Source organism: Astatotilapia calliptera, chromosome 10 (genome assembly GCF_964374335.1).
Source record: "Astatotilapia calliptera chromosome 10, fAstCal68.1, whole genome shotgun sequence".
Taxonomy (NCBI): domain Eukaryota; kingdom Metazoa; phylum Chordata; class Actinopteri; order Cichliformes; family Cichlidae; genus Astatotilapia; species Astatotilapia calliptera.
In genome coordinates, this window is record NC_137431.1 from 2,830,884 (window position 1) to 2,857,358 (window position 26,475).

The following is a 26,475-nucleotide window of genomic DNA, read 5'->3' on the forward strand; positions in this document are numbered from 1 at the left end:
GAGAATAAGAAAGAAAAGTATGTATGTTTGTGCCCCCTTTTCCCTGTTCATGCCCTATCGGCCCCCTGGCTAAACTTTGCTAGATCCGCCCCTGCACAGTTACCAGCCGTCAGCTACGTAGAAAAAGATCCTGGTGTAGAAAGTAGAGATAGACCGATCCGATATTACGTATCGGTATCGGTCCGATACTGACCTAAATTACTGGATCGGATATCGGAGAAAAATAAAAAATGTAATCCGATCCATTAAATATCACGAAAGCACCTCACAAAACTTGCCACACGCCGTAACTCACCTCAGAACGTTAGCACTCGGAGCAGTATGCATCACGTGATAGAGCGGCTGTGGCATGCGGGACCTGTCCGTGGTCTGGATAGCATTTGGAGCTTCGCTAGCAACCCGGCATTTCATCTCCGACAAAGTTATCCCGAGAGAAGTAAAGCAAGTGTGTAAGTCCATCTCTGAATGTTTGTAAAGCATTCCTGCATTAAGCTTAACAAGCGATATATGGAGCGACTGCCTCTTCTTGCTGCTACTTCAATCATGAAACTGCTTAACGATCAGCTGATCGGCTTTTCTGTCGTGAGTCTCTCTAGTTTGCTTTTGGCCCACTTTGCACCAGAAAGAGGAAACCAGCGGCTGAACAACAGCAGCACGTTTAAGCTTGATCAGCTGTTGTTAGAATTTATTTATTATTACTTTCTACTCGAGGATCTTTTTCTAAGTAGCTGACGCTGGTAACTGTGCAGGGGCGGATCTAGCAAAGTTTAGCCAGGGGGGCCGATAGGGCATTAACAGGGAAAAGGGGGCACAAAGACATACTTTTCTTTCTTATTCTCATTTAAAATGTCGAGCTTTTAATAAATAATTATCTGACACCCAAAGTTTTAATTTGATGCAAAATAAATAGAAGTCCATTACTGTATATAGTAACTATTAAGTCTAATATATATACCCTAGTAAGCTATAGTACTTTTTCCTTTGGGAAGGTACCATCTGTGCAGTCTGCAATTTTGTTGAAGAAAGATGTTGAATCTATTTAATATTTCTTGAAAAATAATTGATTTCTGTGCATTTTTTTTTCACACTGCATCAAATTAAGGTTGATTACGTCGATTAAGCATCATGAGGTGGAGCGTGAGGGGTGGTTCCCTATTTTTTATTTATTTATTTTTGTTGTTGCTGGGAGTTGGAACCCTATTAGTTAGGCTGCTTAATATTTATGCTAAGTACTCTTTAAAATACCAGAATAGGGAGGATGGTGTAGGTTTAAGTTTATTAGATTGATCAGTATTGCTGAACTATGAAATATTTTTTTTTGCATACAGGTATAACAGAATAGCTTTAGTGTAGTTGTTGTTTTAAACTTGAGTATGAACTTATACAAAATGCAGCAAGATATTTAAAAAAAACAGTTTTGTTGATTAAAAAACACTATATCGGATTCATATCGGTATCGGCAGATATCCAAATTTATGATATCGGTATCGGACATAAAAAAGTGGTATCGTGCCATCTCTAGTAGAAAGTAATATTAAATAAATTCTAACAACAGCTTATCAAGCTTAAACGTGCTGCTGTTGTTTATCTGCTGGTTTCCTCTTTCTGGTGCAAAGTGGGCCAAAAGCAAACTAGAGACACGGACTCGCGACAGAAAAGCCGATCAGCTGATCGTTAAGCAGTTTCATGATTGAAGTAGCAGCAAGAAGAGGCAGTCGCTCCATATATCGTTTGTTAAGCTTAACGCAGGAATGCTTTACAAACATTCAGAGATGGACTTACACACTTGCTTTACTTCTCTCGGGATAACTTTGTCGGAGATGAAATGCCGGGTTGCTAGCGAAGCTCCACATGCTATCCAGACCACTGACAGGTCCCGCATGCCACAGCCGCTCTATCACGTGATGCATACTGCTCCGACGTGCTAACGTTCTGAGGTGAGTTACGGCGTGTGGCAAGTTTTGTGAGGTGCTTTCGTGATATTTAATGGATCGGATTACATTTTTTATTTTTCTCCGATATCCGATCCAGTAATTTAGGTCAGTATCGGACCGATACCGATACGTAATATCGGATCGGTCCATCTCTAGTTTACAGTGGTTAAAAAAATTACGTTTTGCACCCAGAATTGGGTGCAGGAAAAAAAATTGTCAGTGAACAAATCACTGATGGCGCCCCTCCCTGAGCCTGGTTCTGCTGGAGGTTTCTTCCCATTAAAAGGGAGTTTTTCCTCCCTACTATTGCCAAGTGTTGCTCATATGGATCTTTAGATTGTTGGGGCTTTTTTAAAACCAACCACTGGCATCAAATTTAGGACTTAGCAATTCATCATAAAGTTGAGGTATTATCCTCAAACATATTTGCGAGTCCTTTTTAGTTGTATATAAAAATGATTTCTAGGGCACTAAGGCTAATCACACACTAATTAGAACAATTGGATAACATTGTGAAAAAGAAAAAGAAAATAATGTTTGAAAAACTAGATATGTAATTTTTTCATATAGATTTCAAACAACATACTATTTGATGTCAACATATTTTTGTTACATCTGCTGTGCTCGTTGGTGTGTGTGAGTATATCCTTCTGTCTTGCTTCACATTTTACTTCTGCTTGGCTAGCTTTAGCCATGCTAGCATCAGCACAGGTAGAAACAGATATACATCAGAGAATCGGCCATGCATCTAAACTCAAAAGGAAAACTATAAAAATAAAAATATGGATAACTTTCAGATTAGATCCACATTTCCAACAGTAAATACACATTATTTCATATTATGCTAAAGTCAATGGTTATCCATTTTAGGCTACGTCCACACGTACACGGGTATTTTTGAAAACGGAGATTTTCCGTTTTCGTTTTAAAAAATAATCCCGTCCACACGTAAACGCAGAAATGAAGGAAAACGGTGCTAGGAACATGCCAAAGCAACAGGTGGCGATATATTCCTAACCTGTAGAAATGTTGGCCAATCAGAAGTCTAGAAGCCTCGGTGGGAAATAGTAAACAAAGCTGGGGCATAGAAGCAGAACCGAGTCGTATGTGTGGAGGGACAGTAACTGTGGGTATATGTAAGCATTTAAACACTGCAGAGAGTAGAATTAACAGTATTGTAGAAATTCATTTCACCGAAACAATAACGCACTGTGTGACGTCAAAAAAGGCGCACACCTTTGACGCTGCGTTTTCTGCGTTTTTCTCGTCCACACGTAAATGCAAAAACGGAGTTTTCAAAAATATCCACCCTGGCCGGAGTTTTTAAAAAATCTCAGTTTTCAGTGACTGAAAACGCCGTTTACGTTTGCATGAAAGGCGCAAACGCATAGAAAAATCGGCGTTTTCAAAAATACCCGGGTACGTGTGGACGTAGCCTTAGAGAGCTCAGAAATGGCTTCAGGGACTTTGTTGTGACAACAATTTTCATCTGACGTTTGTTTACTGAAAGTCTACCCAGTCAGAAATACAAACTGAACAACACTCATACAAAAGTCTAGACCAGGGGTCACTAACAGGCGGACCGGGGTCCGAGTCCGGACCCAGTCGCCATCCTATATGGACCCGGACCTATAGTTAACAAAATATTAAATTATATTTAATTTTGACGGGGCGATTCAATTTTAAGCAGTAACCTTACATTGTATTAGACCAGGGAACATGCTGTATTAGACCAGGGAACATACAACAATTGTGTGCGAGTTACGCCACCCACGTGACACTACTTAGCCAATCACATCTGCGCATTCAAGGCGATCGCAACGCTGAGTGCAGACACAGACAGACAGAGGAAAGACATGGTGAGAGGTGAATGACAAGCGAGACGATTAACGATACAGTGAGACAAGACGTGAGCGGGAGTCACAAGAGGTAAAACAACTATGGCGCTTTCAAAAAAGAGAAAAGTAGACACCGAAAATAGAACTTTCAAGACTGAATGGACTGACGCATATATGTTCATTCTTCCGGCCGCAAGCAGCAAACCAGTGTGTCTCATATGTTCAGAAACCGTGGCACTGATTAAAAGTGGCAATGTCAAACGCCACTATGAGACAAAGCACAAAGCTTTTGAACAATCATACCCACCCAAGTCTGAACTCAGGTCCCAGAAAATTAGCAGTCTCAGAGCCCAATATGATCAGTCCACAAGGATCTTAACCAGTTCTTTCACCGCCCAACAACGTGCTCATGAATGTTCCCTCAGAGTTGCTTGGATTTTAGGTCAACACAAAAAGCCCTTTGCAGGTGTTGTCAAAGAGTGCATGAGTGCAGTAGCAGAAACATTACTTGAGGGTAAACAAAAAGAAGAGCTTCATGACAAAATAAAGCAAATACCTATGTCAGCATCAACAGCCACAAAGAGAAGTGAATTATTAGCTCAGGATGTGCTATCCCAGCTGGAAGAAGCTATTCATAAGACACCATGTGTAGGCTTGGCTGTAGATGAGTCCACTGATGTGTCTGACAATGCTCAGCTGTTAGTTTATGTAAGGTTCTTCAACAATGATAAGAAAGAGTTCTGTGAAGACCTGCTAGGTGTAACTTCCCTTCACAGCACTACAAGAGGAGAGGATATTTACCTGGCCATTAAGGAAATGTTAACAAAGCGAGGAATAGAGCCAAACCAAGTGGTTTCAATAACCACAGATGGAGCCCCTGCTATGATGGGGAGAGAGAAAGGAGCTGTAGCAAGAATGAAAGAGGACAATCCCGAGCTAATCTCTTATCATTGCATTATTCATCAGTCAGTGTTATGCTCCACCCTGTCAGACGAGTATGCTGAGGTGATGAAAACAATGATGAAAATGATTAATTTTCTCAGGGCATCTTCTTCTTGTCAGCATTACATGCTCAGGGAATTTCTCAGAGAAGTTGATGCACACGCTGATGATCTTCTGCTTCACAACAATGTGAGATGGCTTAGCAAAGGCAGGGCATTGGAGCGATTTTGGTCCATCAGAAGTGAAGTAGCAGCTTTCTTGGAAGAGCTGGAAAGTCAAAAAGCAACAAACTTTTCTCTCTTTTTAAATGATGGGAAAAACATGGATATTGTGGCCTTTTTGGTTGATATCACTTCACACCTGAATGAACTGAATTTGAAGCTGCAGGGCCAGGACAATTCAATTTGTGAACTGATGACAGCTGTCCGCTGCTTTCAGAGGAAACTTGAAGTGTTCAAAGAAGACCTGCAAGGAGACTATGCACACTTCCCAACAGTGAAGGAACAGGTTCAGGGACAGAGAGATGTGTCCTCTTTTGTTGACTTTGTTGATAAGCTGATTGAAAACTTCAGCAAACGTTTTGATAGCTTCAGCTTTGGACAGCAGCTCACCATGTTCATAAAGAACCCATTTGCCATCACTGATGTCAGAGGGTTCTCAAAGGAAGTCACACAGCACTTCAAGTGGGCAAATGCTGGGCCTCTTCAAATGCAACTAATTGATCTCCAAGCAGATGTGGCCCTGAAAGAGCAGTTTGGAAGAACTGAACCTGCCACTTTCTGGCCCCAATTGGTCTCTGAGACAGCTTTCCCAAATCTGAGGAAAGTAGCCCTGTACATCTTGACCATGTTTGGCTCCACATACAGCTGTGAGGCAGCTTTCTCCACAATGAACATAATAAAAACTAAATATCGTTCCAGGATCACCAATGAGCACCTACACATGTGTATGAGAATGGCCCTGACACCATTCCAGCCCAGATTTAAAATCCTAGTAGAGCGAACTAAAGCTCAGTTCTCTCACTGAACAACAGAAAGTTGGGACGTGGAATATAAGGGGGAAAGAAAGAGAAACTGTAAAATTGTTAAAATGTTTTGAGGTTATCTGTTGAAAATGTATTGAGACTGTTTAGTCGAGATGTAAAATGTAAAGAAAAAGGGAAACTTTTTTTTTCTGAAATTAAGGACTTTGTTTTAAGATGCACAATTTAGCCATTTTATTTATTTTCTCTAATTCATTTTAAACAGCAGCCCTATTTCTAATGTAGGCCTACTGTGTGTTTCAGTGTTAACAATAAATTTTGTTGAAATGTTTTAACTTGTATTTTCATTGATTTGACAGTCTATTGTTCATACGTTCAGATATAAATAAAAAAAATAAAAAAAAGGTTGCTTCTCTATCACAATCATAACGTAAGTTAGACATTATGATGTCCCGGACCTCTGCTTGAGAAGATTTTCTCCAACTGGACCTCCTCAAATTTTAGTTTAATACCCCTGGTCTAGACCATACGTTTCCTCTCAGCTCAGTAACCTGGGTTTGGTAAATGAAAAGTGGTTTTGTTACATATGCTGACACTGTCCCTCGTTTCGTTTCTGACACTCCACTCACATATTCACATCATACTTTTCTTCTGTATGGAAGAAAAGTATGATTTTTTACATGCTGTAGACAGCAGAAAACAGTCAGCTGCCTGTGTTCAATATATGTTGTCTGACTTGTTTGAGAAAAATAGTGTAAGACATGCAAAGCCCCATGGAATGAACTATGACACCATGTTGGAGGGTATATTGTCAAAATAATTATGGTGCCCAATGTCCCAAAAGTTATAAACCCACATTAGAACCAAGGTCAACATGACAATAATCAAGGCAACTTCAGTGATCAACAGTAGTGTGAAAGCTTTAAGAGAAATGTGGAGAAACAGCCTTTCAAAATATTTCTGTGGGAATAGTTTTTACAACTCAAAAGAGTTCTATAAGCAAAATATGAACAAAGAACAAACTATACTGTATTACAGGTTAATATGTGAATAAAAGCAGAATCTATTGATTTGCATGTCATAAACCTATATTTTATTCACAATAGAACTCAGAAAACATATCAAATATTTAAACTGAGAGGTTTTGAAAAATATTAGTAAATATTTAAATTGTGTTTTTATTTATATTGTTTAAATATTATTTTTTTTAATGTTTTTCATTTCAATAAAAAAACTTCTAAAAAAGCTTCTAAAAAACATTTGAAACAACCTGTAATATCTGTGATTCCACGCGTGGGAAAATATAAGAGAAGGGAGCTCATCCAGGTCACTACTTCTGTTTAACTATGGATATGTATCACACATTTGTCTCAATAGCTGCAAAAATTCTAGAAAACCAAATTTATTGAAAATTTAAGGCAAAATTTGACTTCCTGTGACATTTCTGTTTTGGCACTGATAACAATCTGGAGGGGCAGAATATTATTTGGAGGCTTGAATTTATTAAAATACAGCAGAGCTAAGAGAAAAGCCTCATCCAACAAAGTAGATACTTGACCTAGAAACAGGGTTTCTATTATGGCTGTCATAAAAAAAAATTCTCAGATACCAATAGATACTAAAAATGTAGATGCTCATTTGCAATAGTATCAATAACAACAGTGCAATCTTTGCCGTTTCTATTTGACATAACTTCACACAGCACGCTGCAGACAGGCAGACACGCAGCTCCTCTCCTCTCTAGCAACTAAACTTGGTGACGTTAACAACATTGAACAACAGTTTGAAGAATTCTGGGGGTCAGTACAGCTTCTGTTAGAAGAACAATGAGATACAGATACGTTATCATAAATGTTAATCTGGCTGAAATGGCATGTAAATGTTAGCTGGTTAACAATGAGCAATTGCCGCATAGTCACAAACCCAACCTCAGGGGGTCACAAGCTTCTTGTGCCAGACCCACGCCGAGATACTTGGGCAGACATCCAATGCGGCAGCCCCTTTGGAAATCAGGGAGCGGCCAGTCTGATAGCCGTATTAGCCATCTGTTCAGTTATCATTAAAGTCTTATAGTGGCAACTATGACTAAAAACCCCGGTGAACTATTTCTTCAGGTCTATGCACTGATGGTCCACTAAGACAAAATGAATTGCTTTGAAAATGTATTACATACAAAGGTCAGACATTCATTTCAAATTAGGTGTGTATTCTGGGTGCCCATATTCTTTGGGTTTGAAGTTGCTTTTCCATTCCCGCACACCCAAAGTAATCACTGTGTTGAAATGCAGTAATTTGCATTTCTAAATCTCCGTTATTACCTGTGTCACGTGAAGGATGTCATATCTCTACGTTAGAGTCTGTAAATCCTTTCTTGCCCTCATTTACCAGCACAGGCTTCTCTGTCCTTGTGTGCCATACTAATACCTAGAGGTAAGGAGAAAGGCATGGACGAGCAAAAAAATACTCAATATGATGAGATACTAATACAGACATTTTGGCTAGAAATGCTGTTTGCTGGTAATAGGCTGCCTCATATCTGCTACACAATATCCAGACGCAGAACATAACATATTTAAAATGAGCCTCTGAGCTTAAAGGGTTGGCGCTAAGCTGACAGTTTAATGACTTTAAGAACAAATTCTTCTGACAACACAAGATCCTAAGACTCGTCTTCTTATTCTACCAGCATTTCCAGATGCAGCTTGTTTCATTGTCATTTCACTGGCATTGCATGACATTTTAAACATATAGAAAGCCTCCTCTTCTTACCTTAGTACAGTTAGCAGCTTTAGGCTCCAAGTCACTGAGAGTGACCAGCTCTTTTAATAAGCTGCTCTCCTGATATCCTCCCTTTACCCCACGCAGCTTGAAATAAGCCTGAGGTTTGGACAGAATGAGCTGCAGGTTCACCGCAAACCCAGCCATGTCAATAGCAAAGGGCCGGTGCGGGTCAAATACAGTTTTCCAGCCAAACACCTTCCCCAAGGTGTTTACTTTGGGTGACTCATAACGCAGGCCACCCACAAAAGCCACGGGCCACACCGACACCTTTTTAGTGGAACGCATCTGTTAGTTGAAAACAGACACAGAAATAAACCACTTATGCAAGTCATTTAAAAACCCATACAAAAGATTACATTTAGCTAAAGATCACAGATGGTAAAAAATGGACGTAGTGTGATGTCAGTTTGTGAAATCTGCATCACAAACTTGGTGTTTAGAAAAGGGACTTAAAAAGTTAGAGCTGAGGACACTGCAATGAGCACGGGATGGTGCTTGTCAATGACGTGCTAATGCACACGCCTACTGTCCTCTAGTTGCTTTTTGACTCTAATGGAATCATCATTTAGAAAATATAAGAGTTTTAAAGCAAGTCGCACAGACCTGTCGGCAACCATCTGGCAATCACCAGTCACTAGGGAAAAATGTGCACTCCCCTGACCAGCTGTTAGTAGTTGCTGAAAGAAACTGTTTGCTAAAGCTCCCAAAAACGCAGGGCTGGAGACAGTCACTGACCTGCTGCTAGTCACTGGTTGCCAAAGTAAAAGTGTTTATTCTGCAAACGGTTAGGGTGCGGTTTCTGGCAGTTGCTAGTGTGAAACTGGTTATAAAGAAGAGTATAAAGCTGTACTGAAAGTCTCTTTGTTATTGCTTATTATTAACATATTATTACATTTGCTTGTAGTAACATGAAAAATGCTAGCTTGTTTGCAGGTACTTTCACTAGCTACGCAGCAGTGAAGTGTGTAGCAACACAAAACATTGAGAACGTTTACTTCTCCTGTTTGTTGTGCAGAAACCTCTATGCAATCATTTTCACATAACAGAAGCCAGTAACCTTCTGCAAGCCTTCATCAATTACTTGAGATATACACATTTTTTCCTTAGCTACTGGAGGTTACCTATGCCTATGTGAGGTGTAACACACACACACACACACACACACACACACACACACACACACACATATATATATATATATATATATATATATAAAAATAAGACTTGTAACTAGCAACTAAAACCATAAACTCACTGGAAAAGTGTTTCATGAAGTCGTAGATTAAGAAAGCCAAATTAAATTTCCTCACCTCCTCAAACAGCTCCAAGCTATATGTGTTGTCATCATCTGCAAAGTAGACAACCCCAGGCTGGCTGTTATTTACGCTGAAGGTCTCCCGTAACCACCGGAGAGCTAGGTTCCTCTGTATGGTACCACGTGGTATTCGGGGGTCCCTGGTGTCCCCGCGTACCTTATAGTTCCTAGGTGTCTCCACATTGAGGTGGGTGTAGTTGAGCCCTGTGTTGTGGAGAAGATGACTAACCAGACTGGTCCGCCTCTGGGAGTCTTCTACCAGGATCCAATGCAAGTTGACCACATGAAGCAAAGTGTTGGCCAGCCGTGTCAGCTCTGCTTTCTGCACCGGGCGGCTGTAAGTGGGAGTGATGATGTGGATAGTGGGCAATATATCCGACCAGGGTGGAGGGCGGCTGTATATATATTCCGTGCGTACCACCTCCACAATGTCCCGGTTCTGAAGCGAGCATGACTCCTTAAAAGCAAAGGTGTTTCTGGAGTTGGAGTGACCATCAGTCCTGTCATCTAGTCAGTAAGAAAACACATTACAATGAGCTTCTGTGTGCTCACAAATATGGATTGGCATTCATGCTACAGTATATTTCTGTACAGTAAGATTTATTTCTTGATAATTAATTTTACTATGTGAGACAATGTTAATACTCTTTGATCAGATGCTAAGCTGCATCAATAAAGAGATGTAATATTTTCAACACTTGCTGAGGTACACACTAGAAGTAACTTACTTTCCTGCGTACAACTTTGACGACAATATAAAAAATATGCACTATATCCAACCTGGTCTCCTAACAAATGCATTCCTGTATAAGTGAAATACATTCACAATAACATTTAAAATGTATTTTCTCTCCAAAAGACAAAGACTGCATTAGGAGGCGGAAGACCTTCCTCCAACAGACTTTTGTTTTCCATACTCTATTTGTTAAAAAAAACATGATTACATTTAGGAACAGAGCATGCATTGGGTGAGAAGAGACCCTTGCACATTTTAATCACTTTCAGTAGCTCTCCAGTTTCTTGGTATTTTGAGTAAAACGAGTAAGAAATGACAAAATAGCAAAAATAACGGCATGTTGATAACAAACATATTTATATGTCACATATAGAATCTAGGAGAAATGCATTCCACTCAAAATGTAAGCCACAAAGGCAGTCACAGCTCAGGCCAAATCAGTTAACACTTGTATATAAGATTTTCCAATGAGCAAATCTAATATAAAATGCATGCTTTAAGGTTCTATAACCTGCTCACAGTTGTTGTACAACTGCAAGCTACTTTGTAACCTGCCTCTAGACCAGCTGTTCCTTTAAATCTGTATCTGACTTATTCAGTGTTGATATCTCTTTCTCTGCTATATACTGGGTCTTGCTGCCTTTGACATACTATACTACACTAAGCTACACTATGCCACAAAGTTTAATTTGCTGCAGATGTAAATTTCAGTCTTTTTTGACTGTCTGAACTTAAGTTTTTTCAACACACATTTTTTTTTTACCCTTTCGAGTGGTAAGCAGAGGAGTGAGGGTGCTCTGGTGCCAAACAGTGATGAGTAGTGTCCAAGGCAACACGATCAATATAATGGCAACGATGTCTCGTCTCTTCGGCATCTCCAGGGTCAGACCTGAATCATGTTCCTACCTGCAAGGGTGTGTAACACATGATGGGTGCACAGTTATAAGAACTAGAAAGCTGTGAATTGTCTGAGATCATACTTGCATCTCACTGAACCAATTAAAAGGTCTTTATTTTGTTTCCTATATTTAATACATTGAATAAACTGAGGCATTCATTATGACATAAACTAATTTTACGTCAAAGGTGGGCAGGTGGGACCCAAACAGAAGTCACAGACAGATACGAATAAACTAAAAAACAGCCTTCTATTAGCTGGAATGCCAAAGTCCATAAATAAATCCAAAATCTCAAACAGACACACAATACACAGGCAGGAAACTGAAGATTGGTTAACAGACACTCAGATAAAGAACAAAAGAAAATTGGGCTAGATATACATCAACACAATGAGGACAAATTATTGTTAGTGGAAACACCTGGAAAACAATAACAGCTGAAACTAATCATGACAAGACAAGGGAAGTAAGACGAAATACGAGACACAGGAAACAAATAATTACCAAAATAAAACATGAAGTAACTAAACAACACATAAAAAAGATATTGGGGAAAATAAACTCAAATTTTAAAGATCAAAGTATAAACAATAGTAAAGTCTAAAAGAAAACCAGATAACAAAGGTAGCAAGAACAAGAAACTAAACACAGAAACTTTACAATAATAAAGAGAATTCCAAAAAAAAAACTCAACTACTTGTAATAACTAAGTCTTAATGTAGTAATGCTAAGTAATACTAACACACAATACTAGCTAAACATGAACAGTCCAAAACTCTGAATTCTGGGTCAAGGACCCAGGACCACGCCAATATGTAAGTCATTTCAATTTGTATTCCAAGGTATACAGGAAGTGCAGAATTATTAGGCAAATGAGTATTTTGTCCACATCATCTTCTTCATGCATGTTGTCTTACTCCAAGCTGTATAGGCTCGAAAGCCTACTACCAATTAAGCATATTAGGTGATGTGCATCTCTGTAATGAGAAGGGGTGTGGTCTAATGACATCAACACCCTATATCAGGTGTGCATAATTATTAGGCAACTTCCTTTCCTTTGGCAAAATGGGTCAAAAGAAGGACTTGACAGGCTCAGAAAAGTAAAAAATAGTGAGATATCTTGCAGAGGGATGCAGCAGTCTCAAAATTGGAAAGCTTCTGAAGCGTGATCATCGAACAATCAAGCGTTTCATTCAAAATAGTCAACAGGGTCGCAAGAAGCGTGTGGAAAAACCAAGGCGCCAAATAACTGCCCATGAACTGAGAAAAGTCAAGTGTGCAGCTGCCAAGATGCCACTTGCCACCAGTTTGGCCATATTTCAGAGCTGCAACATCACTGGAGTGCCCAAAAGCACAAGGTGTGCAATACTCAGAGACATGGCCAAGGTAAGAAAGGCTGAAAGACGACCACCACTGAACAAGACACACAAGCTGAAACGTCAAGACTGGGCCAAGAAATATCTCAAGACTGGTTTTTCTAAGGTTTTATGGACTGATGAAATGAGAGTGAGTCTTGATGGGCCAGATGGATGGGCCCGTGGCTGGATTGGTAAAGGGCAGAGAGCTCCAGTCCGACTCAGACGCCAGCAAGGTGGAGGTGGAGTACTGGTTTGGGTTGGTATCATCAAAGATGAGCTTGTGGGGCCTTTTCGGGTTGAGGATGGAGTCAAGCTCAACTCCCAGTCCTACTGCCAGTTTCTGGAAGACACCTTCTTCAAGCAGTGGTACAGGAAGAAGTCTGCATCCTTCAAGAAAAACATGATTTTCATGCAGGACAATGCTCCATCACACGCGTCCAAGTACTCCACAGCATGGCTGGCAAGAAAGGGTATAAAAGAAGAAAAACTAATGACATGGCCACCTTGTTCACCTGATCTGAACCCCATTGAGAACCTGTGGTCCATCATCAAATGTGAGATTTACAAGGAGGGAAAACAGTACACCTCTCTGAACAGTGTCTGGGAGGCTGTGGTTGCTGCTGCACGCAATGTTGATGGTGAACAGATCAAAACACTGACAGAATCCATGGATGGCAGGCTTTTGAGTGTCCTTGCAAAGAAAGGTGGCTATATTGGTCGCTGATTTGTTTTTGTTTTGTTTTTGAATGTCAGAAATGTATATTTGTGAATGTGGAGATGTTAATAAACTAATCCGTAAGGCCAGTAATGTTGTGGGGATGGAGCTGGACTCCCTCAAGGTGGTGTCGGAGAGGCGGATGCTGTCCAAGATAAAGACAATGTTGGATAACACCTCCCACCCACTCCATGACATGCTGGTCAGTCACAGGAGCACGTTCAGTGAGAGACTGAGATTACCGAAAAGCACCACTGAACGACACAGGAAATCTTTCCTGCCTGTGGCCATCTCCCTGTACAACGCATCCACTTAACACACTGGTTATTGCTACAACTACACGTTTCTTTTCCAGCTATTTATTTATGAGTGACTTATGTATGTATGTATATATATGTATATATTATACTATTCTTAGTTAGCGTATTGTCTGTCTTGTCTTAATGTTGGTTTATGTTGGTTTATAATGGAGCACTCTAACAAAAAATAATTTCCCCCAGGGATCAATAAAGTATTCTGATTCTGATTCTGATTATATTGGTTTCACTGGTAAAAATAAATCATTGAAATGGGTATATATTTGTTTTTTGTTAAGTTGCCTAATAATTATGCACAGTAATAGTCACCTGCACACACAGATATCCCCCTAAAATAGCTAAAACTAAAAACAAACTAAAAACTACTTCCAAAAACATTCAGCTTTGATATTAATGAGTTTTTTGGGTTCATTGAAAACATGGTTGTTGTTCAATAATAAAATTATTCCTCAAAAATACAACTTGCCTAATAATTCTGCACTCCCTGTATAATTGGGTTTGAAGTGCTTTTCAAACATTCCCTTCTTTCAAAAGTAGTAGCAGATTCTCTTTAACATGAGTGGATGAGCTGGTTTTTGAGTCTGTAGATATAATGGCCCTTTGCTAGAGGTGGATTACATTTTGAAGTGTATGTTGCATAGAACACGGTGGCCCTCAATTTAACACTGTCATGCTGTAGCTGCAAGGCACAAACTTCAAGGAAAGAGGAATTTTGTTAATAAATAGTCACAGTCTGCTGGAGCAGGCCGAATATAGGTCAGAGACTGCTCTAAGCTTCCTATTTTATCACAGCTGAAGATGTACTGGTGTACTATTATAGCAATTAAGCTAATGATTTGAAGAGGGCTACCGTGCTTCTCAACACAGTGGGCACAGACAGACAGTAGTTGTCATGAATTCACAATGAATATGTATATACCCATTACACATTATTACATCAATATATATCAATATATATCAATATATATATATATATATATATATATATATATATATATATATATATATATATATATATATATATTTATATTTATATATATATATATAAACACCCAGCACGCCCCTGCGAGCGGTTTATCCTTCAAGCTCGGGTCCTCTACCAGAGGAGATATATATATATAGATATAGATATATATAGATATATATAGATATATATATATATATTTGTATAGTTTAAAAGTGAGCTGACTTAAGCCTTCTTTCCATCATAGCAGTTATTACCATGTTAATGAAGACCATCTTGGACGAGACTGTGGTTTGGGCAAGGACTCAGTAAGGACCAGAGCCAGCATCCCCAAAAGCAGTGATAACTGAGTGTTATGAAGAGTTTGAAAATTGTTTTGAATATATAACTGGTAGGCTTACAATGACCTTGGTCAGGTGGTCAAGGATCTCCTTGTATGAGGCAGAGATAGAATAGAATAGAATACAGTGGGGCAAAAAAGTATTTAGTCAGCCACCGATTGTGCAAGTTCCCCCACCTAAAATGATGACAGAGGTCAGTAATTTGCACCAGAGGTACACTTCAACTGTGAGAGACAGAATGTGAAAAAAAAATCCATGAATCCACATGGTAGGATTTGTAAAGAATTTATTCGTAAATTAGGGTGGAAAATAAGTATTTGGTCAATAACAAAAATACAACTCAATACTTTGTTATTGCCAACAAAGGTTATGTTACAGAGGTCAAACGTTTACTATAGGTCTTCACCAGGTTTGCACACACAGTAGCTGTTATTTTGGCCCATTCCTCCATGCAGATCTTCTCGAGAGCAGTGATGTTTTGGGGCTGTCGCCGAGCAACACGGACTTTCAACTCCCGCCACAGATTTTCTATGGGGTTGAGGTCTGGAGACTGGCTAGGCCACTCCAGGACTTTCAAATGCTTCTTACGGAGCCACTCCTTTGTTGCCCGGGCGGTGTGTTTTGGATCATTGTCATGTTGGAAGACCCAGCCTCGTTTCATCTTCAAAGTTCTCACTGATGGAAGGAGGTTTTGGCTCAAAATCTCACGATACATGGCCCCATTCATTCTGTCCTTAACACGGATCAGTCGTCCTGTCCCCTTGGCAGAAAAACAGCCCCATAGCATGATGTTTCCACCCCCATGCTTCACAGTAGGTATGGTGTTCTTGGGATGCAACTCAGTATTCTTCTTCCTCCAAACACGACGAGTTGAGTTTATACCAAAAAGTTCTACTTTGGTTTCATCTGACCACATGACATTCTCCCAATCCTCTGCTGTATCATCCATGTGCTCTCTGGCAAACTTCAGACGGGCCTGGACATGCACTGGCTTCAGCAGCGGAACACGTCTGGCACTGCGGGATTTGATTCCCTGCCGTTGTAGTGTGTTACTGATGGTGACCTTTGTTACTTTGGTCCCAGCTCTCTGCAGGTCATTCACCAGGTCCCCCCGTGTGGTTCTGGGATCTTTGCTCACCGTTCTCATGATCATTTTGACCCCACGGGATGAGATCTTGCGTGGAGCCCCAGATGGAGGGAGATTATCAGTGGTCTTGTATGTCTTCCATTTTCTGATGATTGCTCCCACAGTTGATTTTTTTCACACCAAGCTGCTTGCCTATTGTAGATTCACTCTTCCCAGTCTGGTGCAGGTCTACAATACTTTTCCTGGTGTCCTTCGAAAGCTCTTTGGTCTTGGCCATGGCGGAGTTTGGAGTCTGACTGTTTGAGGCTGTGGACAGGTGTCTTTTATACAGATGATGAGTTCAAACAGGTGCCATTCATACAGGTAAAGAGTGGGGGACAGAAAAGCTTCTTACAGAAGACGTTACAGGTCTGTGAGAGCCAGAGATTTTCCTTGTTTGAGGTGACCAAATACTTATTTTCCACCCTAATTTACGAATAAATTCTTTACAAATCCTACCATGTGAATTCATGGATTTTTTTTTTCACATTCTGTCTCTCACAGTTGAAGTGTACCTCTGGTGCAAATTACTGACCTCTGTCATCATTTTAAGTGGGGGAACTTGCACAATCGGTGGCTGACTAAATACTTTTTTGCCCCACTGTAGCATAGAATTCAACTTTATTGTCATTGCATCCGTCACAAGTACAAGGCAACGAAATGCAGTTTGCATCCATCCAGAAGTGCTTTAGCCAATATAGATATATTACAAAATATATATTAGCAATAATATAGGTATATAGATATATTACAGAAATGGGTCTGTTATAGGGCAGCACGGTGGCACGGTGGTTAGCACTGTTGCCGCACAGCAAGAAGGTCCTGAGTTCAATTCCACCATCAGACCGGGGTCTTTCTGTGTGGAGTTTGCATGTTCTCCCCGTGTTTGCGTGGGTTCCCTCCGGGTACTCCGGCTTCCTCCCACCGTCCAAAGACATGCAGCTTGTGGGGATAGGTTAATTGGATAATCCAAATTGCCACTAGGTGTGAATGTGCGAGTGAATGTGAGTGTGAATGGTTGTCTGTCCCTGTGTGTTAGCCCTGCGACAGACTGGCGACCTGTCCAGGGTGTACCCCGCCTTTCGCCCTATGACAGCTGGGATAGGCTCCAGCGCCCCCCGCGACCCTGAAAAGGATAAGCGGAAGCGAATGGATGGATGGATGACTGTGTTTTGGATAAAGCAAGTGTCTTGTAGTGGAAAGAGACAAATTATGAGGGACATTTCTAAAGGGGAAGAAATCCCACAAACCTTAAAGTGCACTTGAAAAGCTCACACAAGAAGGCTAACCTAGCTTACCTTGAGAAGGTAAGGGAGCGCACTCAAACCTCATCCCCAGAAAACAGAAGCTAACCCCAGGCAAGGCAGCGTGATGCATCCCGAGACAACAGGACGGGGATATCTACATAACTGTGTGAGTCAATTGCCTTCAAAAGGTTTATCAATTCACTTGAACCAAAATTACGAACACCCGGTGCTGCAAGAGTTAATAGTCTCATTGGGGCCAAGATATAAATTTTATATTTGCCTGGTATCAATGGTTGTTCATCTGCCTTTATTTATTTATTTAAAGAACCCATAGGTGGGAATGTGAGTTGTCTGTCTCTGCGTGTTAGCCCTGCGACAGACAGGCGACCTGTCCAGAGTGCAGGGTATGGTAGCTTGAATAGCAACATACCCAAGGATAAGCAGAAGAGCATGACTGATATGATGAAACTGGGATTTTGTTGCACTTAATTATTGCAAACACAACTAAAACTATAACTGAAACTAAGGATTTTCAAAAAAATAAAAACTAAACTAAACTAGCAAACAATTGGTAAAAACTAATTAAAACTGATATAAAATTGAAAATCTGAAGTCAAAACTAAATAAAAATAAAAACTAATGAAAATTGCAAAACTATTAAAACCCTGGTCTGTTGTTGGTGATAGAGAGCCGTATCTCATCCATTTTGTTTGCCAGAGAACGGACATTGGCGAGGAAAATGCTGGGTAAAGGCAGCCGGTGTGGTGGTAGCTTTAGCCTAGCCTGTAGCCCTCCGTACTCATACAGAAAAAATGTTGGGAAAAGCGATCAGGAGAAATTCGGGACAATGAAAAAAGTTGAAGTTTGAGAGAAACTGAATGAGGAAGCAACCTGGCCATACCTAGTGGTAAACAGAGGATATGAAGGGGAAGCATGATGACATTTTAAAGCTGTTGGTAATGGGCTCGAGAGGGCTCAGGAGTAACTTTCTGTTGACATACAATATGGACAGGGGGTGCCCTGACTGGTTACTTCTTACTTCTTTGGAGAATGTGAGGCAAACATTTGAAGATTAAGTGAAGGTCATTGATGTAGAGGTGATGATCTGAAATTTGTAATTTGGTCAAATTACAAAGATGAAGAGAAGTTGAAGGGAGCTTCTGATACTGGAGTTTTTCAATGAGTAGTGATAGCTGAGGTAACGTGGAGAAATAAGCAAGGGGAATCTGTGAGAGATTTTGAAGAAGAAATGCAACTAAGGTAAGATTTTATTGTGGGGATTTTGATAGAAAGGGTTTGATGTGTATTTGAGGAAAAAACTACGCAATGTAATGATCTTGAAGGACGGAAAGAGTAGGTTGAAACAGGAACGAAAGGAATGAAATGAATTCCAAGAGGTTCAGTCAGTGGGCAAAGTGCTGTGAGTAAGGCTGTTAATGATGGGTTCCTGAGATTAAGCTAATGACCTCTGCAAAGCTAGGGTTTAAATCTTAAATATTATGGGTGAATATTAAAGTACTTGGATTGTGTCTAATTCTGCATGTGGGGCAAGGATCTGTCTGGAGAAAGAGACAACAAGAGACGGCCTGGAACATCATCTGCTCTTTGTAAGAATTGGTGGGTGACCGACAGCCACGTAAAGTGATGCATGAAGGACATGATAGATGGGGAGTTGCTTCAGCCTTTGCTATTCAAATTCAAAATTCAAATTTTATTTGTCACGTACACAGTCATACACAGTACGATATGCAGTGAAATGCTTAGACAACTGCTCGTGACCTAAAGAAAAAAAAAGGAAAAGGCTATGAATAAGATAGGAAATAAATATGAAAAATTAAAAAGGGTCAATTTAACTAGGAAGGAATAAAATATAAATTAAGGTTAAAAATGAAATAACTGTACAACACAAATTAGAATGAAGGGTAAATTTAACTGGGAAAGAATAAGAAAATATATAAATTAAAGTTGAAAATAAAATAACTGTACAACAAAATACACAATACACAGTATAGAACTATATAAGAATGTATGAAGAAATATAAATAAATATATATATATATATACACAATAACAGCAGCTGTACAAGTATTAACTGGAAATGAAGAATATAGTGACCAGTGTTGTGCAATCCACATTATGTCTTGTGCAGTGCAAATATGCTTAAAGTGATTTAAGTGATGAATGGTAAATGGCCTGTATTTGTATAGCGCTTTTCTAGTCCCTAAGGACCCCAAAGCGCTTTACACAACCTGTCATCCACCCATTCATACACACATTCACACACTGGTGATGGCAAGCTACAATGTAGCCACAGCCACCCTGGAGCGCACTGACAGAGGACAGATGAAGTGAAGACAATGTCCAGAATGTCCAGTGTGTGTGTGTAAGAACTCTATGTGTGGGTCAGTACTGTGTGGTGGTGTGATTGAGAGACCGTATCGCCTGCGGGAAGAAGCTCCTCCTCAGTCTCTCTGTGTTGGTCTTCAGGGAGCGGAATCGCTTTCCTGACCTCAGCAGAGAGAACAGTCTGTTGTTGGGATGGCTGAGGTCCTTCACGATCTTCCTGGCCTTGGTCCAGCACCGCCTGCTGTAGATTGAGTGCAGGTCAGGGAGCTCGGAGCGGATGGTGCGCTCAGCTGACCACACAACCCTCTGTAGAGCTCGTCTGTCCTGCATGGTGCTGTTCCCGAACCAGGTTAAGATGTTTCCCGTCAGGATGCTCTCTATGGTGCACGAGTAAAAGTTCCTGAGCACCTTGGAGGGCAGTTGGAAGTCTCTCATGCGTCTGAGGTGGTAGAGACGCTGACGAGCCTTTTTCACCACGGTGTTGATGTGACAGGACCATGACAGGTCCTGCGTGATGTGAACTCCGAGGTATTTGAAGCTGTCCACTCTCTCCACTGGGCACTCGTTGATGACAGGGGTCTGGTAGTTCCTCTCCTGCTTAGTGCTGAAGTCCACTATCAGCTCCTTTGTCTTACTGACGTTTAGAAGGAGGTTGCTCCTCTGGCACCAGTTCTCCAGATTCCTAATCTCCTTCAGGTAGGCCGTCTCGTTGTTATCAGAGATCATGTTTAGTGAATAAGGATTAATCTTTCTGCTGCTGTTTGGTGCAAGAGTGAGCAAGTCAAAAGTTTTTGGGGGGTTTAATGTCACTGAGTTTCTCCAAGGGCATAGAAGCCTGAAACCAAATAGTGTTGAGGGTCATGCCAGGACACTACAGGGATGTCCAAGGGCCTTCTGTTTTGTCTTCTGACAAGAGATTGCTTAATTAAGTGAAAACTGACATCAGGGTGGTTAACCCTTGCGCTGGAGGTGATGTGGGAGGAGATAAATCCAGGCTGATAAAAACTCGAAAATCATCAGATGGACCAGATTGTTGTCTTGTTGGTAATTATCCAGCACAAGGCTTTGGAAAGACAGCTGAACATTTTGGGGCTGCTGTCTTTCCAAATGTAAGCCCAACTCTAAAATAGCAAACTGCCTTCCATTTGATTCTAAAGAGGAACCTGAATTCAGGGTGGATTGGCAGGACTTTGAAGGCGCTTGTAATTTTGACTAGCGTGACCTACGATTATTTGCATTTCAGGGAAAAGTCATCTCTAGGAATTAAGCTATTATTGTTTGGGATGAGTCTGATATCTATAATGATTTTTTTCTGGAATATTTTTTTGGTTGCAGTGCCTAATAAACTGTTGAGAAAAGGCGATTAAGGAAAGGCCTAATCATGAATCCCTCGTAAACGTCTTTCATGAAAAACCTTTTATTGAAAAATTGATGAAATATGGTTTAGATAATTTTTTAAGGCTTCTTTCGTTGGTTGAATACTAATAGTAAGTTGTAATTGCTTAGTGGGAATGTGTGTGCAGGCTGGGCAGAAATGGCCACTGGAATGAAGGTAGCAACACTTTGACACTGAGCATCCAAAGTTGTTGAAATTACTGCAAATTGTGCAGTCTCCGAAGTGCATGGTGGATGTAACATTCTGATCTATACTTTGTTGCAGTAGCATGCTATCTTGCTAGCATGCTAACAATATGGGTTCAGGAGTTTTGGGAGGGCACTTGGAGCTAAGTGGGCTTTTGAGTAGGATAATGGAAGCTGTAGTTGGATGGAGGACTGAAAAACTGGAATCTGGGTGTCAGATATGGTAGCAGAGGAAAGCTGTAATGGAGGAATGGTTAAGAATGGAACTGATATTGTGGGGCCAACAGCATAGACTGAATTAGAGGTAAGAGGCAGCTGCATGTAATGGTAGATAGCATTTTGGCAGCTTGGTGGAGGGGAGAAGGAATCTTTTTCTGTTAACTAAACTTGCTTCAGGTTGCTTATGAAGCTGCAAGGCATGCTCTGCTTTTGCCTCTACCTGGAAGAGGATCAGTTTTATTTGTTGTTTGGAACGAGAGTTTTGAGATGCTAAGAATATCTGGAAGAGTTTTGCCTTGTTATTGGAGTTAAAGCTAATAACTCTCTCTTTTAGAGCCAGGCTATGGGACAGTCGAAAATTCTTGATGGCTAATTATTTTCAGGATAATGGAGAAATTTCTGAACCCAACACTGAGATGAACTTGAGTTTCAGGAGAGTTTTATATAGTGAATCATATATATATATATATATATATGTGTGTATATATATATATATATATATATATATATATATATATATATATATATATATATATATATATATATATATATATATATATATATATATATATAATAATTTTGCATGAATTAGTCTGATAATGGAAATACTTGAAAAGTATTCTAACTACAAGTCAGGCAAATTTATCTGTAGGAAGACTCAAATGTATACCTTGTGTACCTTGTATGAAAGCTACTTAACTATTATAATGGGTCACAATACTGTGGTTTAGGATTGAACCCATTAGTTTAGAGTCAGTTATTTGTGTGTGTGGTACAGGAATAAATAGGGATGAATGTTGTAGGAATGGATGTTGTATACGTAAATATACAACAACAAATAATGCATGTATGTTGTATAATTATGGATGAATGGAGTCCATAAATGCAAATGCGAATTCTTACCTTACCTATGTTTACAGCTAACAGACATGACCATTCCAACAACAGATGCTGCTCCACTCCGTATGCATAAACTTGAGGACCAGCAGTTCAGTGATGTCATTTAACTCTAGAAAGAAGAAAACATACAGAGGGTTTAGATTCAACTGATGGCACAACAGAAAATTAATGAGACAAAAGATCTGTTAAAGAGCATTCTTGGTCAAATGTCCTGCATGATCAGCATTTCAAGTCTTTAATTAAAATGATGCGATCTCTAATAAAACTAAAGCTGCTCTCAGACATCAATGCCAGGAAATGATGGGAAGATCAGGGTTTAGACATTGTTCAAAAGTCTCACAGCTAACAGGACAAGGGTTCATGTGTCCAGCATATATGATGTCGGACACTCGTTGTGAATTCTCCTGCTCTGTTCTCAAATGAGGTCATCCAGACACTATACTGACTTTCTAGTAGGGAACCCTCAGAGAACCTGTTAAATGTGTTAAAATGAAAGTATTTAATGACCTGAACTGACTGCATTTGATGCATAAAGCAAATGCATGTCGAATATCACCTAGAAAGGTTTGGGCTGCATTGCATATGTGATTATATTTTATAATTGGCTCCCTCTAGACTTCCATATGTGAACCAAATGTTTACCATCCCGCTTAAAATAAGATAAATCACTTTTTCATTAGCATTTTTTGTGTGCTTTTGGTGAGATTCATTAACAGAAGTGATTTATGTTTGAGGACTAGTCCATATGGATGATTGCAAAAACAAATGCTTTATAGAAGACTTTCATCATGTGTACTTGGGTGTTTTAACTGTTTTCTGCAGTCTAGGCCCCACAGCTTTCAATCTACACAGATATCCTGACAATACAGCCATCCACTCTGTATGCTTTCATTTTCCTCTTCTCTTTAGGCCTCTCTTCATGAGGCATATCCTCTGCTGGTTAATCACAAGTCTTTAGACATCATTAATCCTTGATTAAAGAAGATCAATCCCAGTCTGAGATCAAAGGTTATGCCAGCTAATTAACACATCAGAACAGGACTAATACGGTCATGTTTGAACAGCATGTCATTGATACAGACAAGCTAATTTTCTATACACATCAAGCTGAAAAGCAATGACTCCACCTCACCACCATTTTGCAGCCCTATTTGAAGCCTAATTAAGCTCATGGTTGAGAATAGCCACAGATGTGAAATGATATAACATAAAGGTGTCAGCCTAGCAGTGACAAAAGGTTTAATCGCCATCACATGGCTGTTTGCCCTTTCGTGGTAAATGGACTGGTTCTTATATAGCGCTTTTCTACTCTGTCTGAGCACTCAAAGCACTTTATACAACTAATTCATTCACACAATCACTTCTAAGCTTAAGTGCTAAGTATCTAACATTCATACACATCCACACTCCGATGGATGCATCGGAGAGCAACATGGGGTTAGTATCTTGCCCAAGGATATTTGGCATGCAGCCTGGGATCGAACCGCCGACCTTCTGGTTAGTGGCTGATCTGCTCTGCCACCTGAGCTACAGCCACCCCACAGCCACCCCCTTTCAGCCCTTTCAGCTTCAGCAGCATGGTTTAGATGGAGATTCTGAGGCTTACCATGCACTGGAGATCTCCCCTAAAAAAGACTGCACTTTTGGAGGAGAGAATGAAACAAATGGAGCTTGATAATCTCTGTCAACAGTTTGAAGAGGACTCAGGCTGATTTGGAATATCAGCAATGTTAGACCCAGGTGAGAGAAGCTCAATGAATGCAGGAGGAGGCACCACAGGGCAGGGAGACCTTAACTAAGCGCTTTGACAGGAGTCACTGTTTAAAGGAAGCAGAGAAAGAGTTGGAAAGAGCCAAACCTCTTACTTCTCTCCTCAAGTCAGAGAGGAGCGATATCTCACCAGAAATGCCACAATTTTCACAGACAGCTTCCGTACGCTAGCTTCACCCTCCCAAATAAGGACAGGGCATGCTCAAATTGCTATGAGTGTCCCCCAGTTTACCATAATGTTCCTACCAATACTGCTAAATGGGAACATCTGTCCCAACACCTGCCGCTGGGCCACTGGCATTATTCATGAGAGGTACCCCTGCGGCCTCTGTACAACACCCACTGGGTCCTGAAGTTATTTCTCCAGGGAGGTCAGCTGTGGCTGCATCTTCAGCTACTCGGTCACCTGGCTTGGCAAGGCAAATCGACTCTGGACCTTTGGTTTCCATCTCCACATCCGCGAGCATAGCACCAGTCCCACCGGTGGCTCAGTCTGTTCAGTTCAGTTCAGGCCAGCCTTCAATCATCCCTACTCTTCAAACACTGCCGGTTAATGCTGTCTATCCCTCCATACTAGTCATATTCCATCCGCTGGACCAGAACTTCTAATTGCTTCTGTTTATGGCATTCCCAGACCTACATTACCGGTATTTGAAAGTGGAAGGGAGAGTGATTTTGCTCTACTCAAGATGGCATTGGACGACCTGCTGAGTAGTCACACCCACCTTGGTGAGCAGTATAAAAATCAGGTGTTTCTTAGCCAGGCATTTAAAACTCCCTAGTGCTTTACAAATGGCAAACACAACTTGAACTTCCGGCTTGAGTCAACGCTGGTGCATCTGGCTGTCGCTACTCACCGGTACATTTTCGATTATTTGGATTATTTGGATTCAGATTTGAATGAAAAGGGACATTCACACTCAGGCCAGATCAATCTCTGCCAGATATTGATTTGTAACAATTTTCCTCAACGTCTGCTATTTCAGCTGAATGTGCTCTGACATCTTATTCCCAGTGAGCTGCACTAGCTTAACTGTTTGAGCTATTTTAGACTACCCATTCATCGCTCCGGCCAGCACGGCTCCTTTTCCTCCACATCGTCCAAGATGTGGGCGAAGATGTTTTTGAGCTGGTCGGCACTATTGTGGATTCTCCTGATGCTCGTCTGGCTCCTATGGCTGGACTGCTCCGCTATACGGCCACTGAGCTCCTGCGCCTTTGCGGTCAGCTGTCGCTCCCTTCGCCGGCAGAGCTCCACTACCACCCGGACATCACTTTCCAGCCTTGTTGGAGATACATCCATTGTGGGTCCCGCAGGATTTTCCTCTATCCATCCATCCATTCACTTCCGCTTATCCTTTTCAGGGTCGCGGGGGGCGCTGGAGCCTATCCCAGGCTGTCATAGGGCGAGAGGCGGGGTACACCCTGGACAGGTCGCCAATCTGTCGCAGGGCCAACACACAGAGACAAACAACCATTCACACTCACATTCACTCGCACATTCAAACTTAGTGGCAATTTGGATTATCCAATTAACCTATCCCCACAAGCTGCATGTCTTTGGACGGTGGGAGGAAGCCGGAGCCACTAGGTGTGAATGTGCGAGTGAATGGTTGTCTGTCCCTGTGTGTTGGCCCTGTGACAGACTGGCGACCTGTCCAGGGTGTACCCCGCCTGTCGCCCTATGACAGCTGGGATAGGCTCCAGCGCCCCCCGCGACCCTGAAAAGGATAAGCGGAAGCGAATGGATGGATGGACGGACTTCTATTCTACTCCTGGTGATTTGTTGTTATATTATAATAATTGTTTACTCAATGTCCTTGATTCTCTGGCTCCTGTAAAAGCTCACTCTGTTTCCTTCGCTCGCTCTGCTCCCTTGTTTACCTCTGACCTCCGAGCATTGAAGGCCAAAGCTCGGCAGCTAGAGAAAGAAAATGACACCAGGTAGATACAAGAAATCTGGTTTAATTGTTGATGCAGAAATCTACAAATTCCATGTACTTCAGTATAAAGACTCCATCAACAAGGCCAAACAAAGTTTCTACTCAGGTATTGTCAGTTCTTATGAGGGTAACGCAAGGATTTTGTTTTCAGTTCTCAAAAAAACAAATTCAACCCCCCAGCGCTTTACCACCACACTTCTATTCTTCTGAAACCCGTAACT

General features: G+C 40.9%; 1 protein-coding gene across 4 annotated transcripts in view; it reads right to left on the minus strand.

The window, feature by feature from the left end:
- Window positions 1–26,475, minus strand: part of b3gat1b (beta-1,3-glucuronyltransferase 1 (glucuronosyltransferase P) b) — a 63,087-nt gene that overhangs the window by 3,981 nt on the left and 32,631 nt on the right. For 2 of the 4 annotated variants that reach the window (XM_026181861.2, XM_080306967.1), the window contains exons 2-6: window positions 22,545–22,650; window positions 11,292–11,434; window positions 9,788–10,299; window positions 8,466–8,762; window positions 8,015–8,120 (exon numbers count right to left, since the gene is read on the minus strand). In XM_026181861.2, coding sequence (XP_026037646.1) covers window positions 8,034–8,120; window positions 8,466–8,762; window positions 9,788–10,299; window positions 11,292–11,403 — 1,008 coding nt within the window. In that variant the 5' untranslated portion in view covers window positions 11,404–11,434; window positions 22,545–22,650 and the 3' untranslated portion in view covers window positions 8,015–8,033. The remainder of the gene's footprint in view (window positions 1–8,014; window positions 8,121–8,465; window positions 8,763–9,787; window positions 10,300–11,291; window positions 11,435–22,544; window positions 22,651–26,475) is intronic. The other 2 variants (XM_026181859.2, XM_080306966.1) reach the window with 1 other exon arrangement.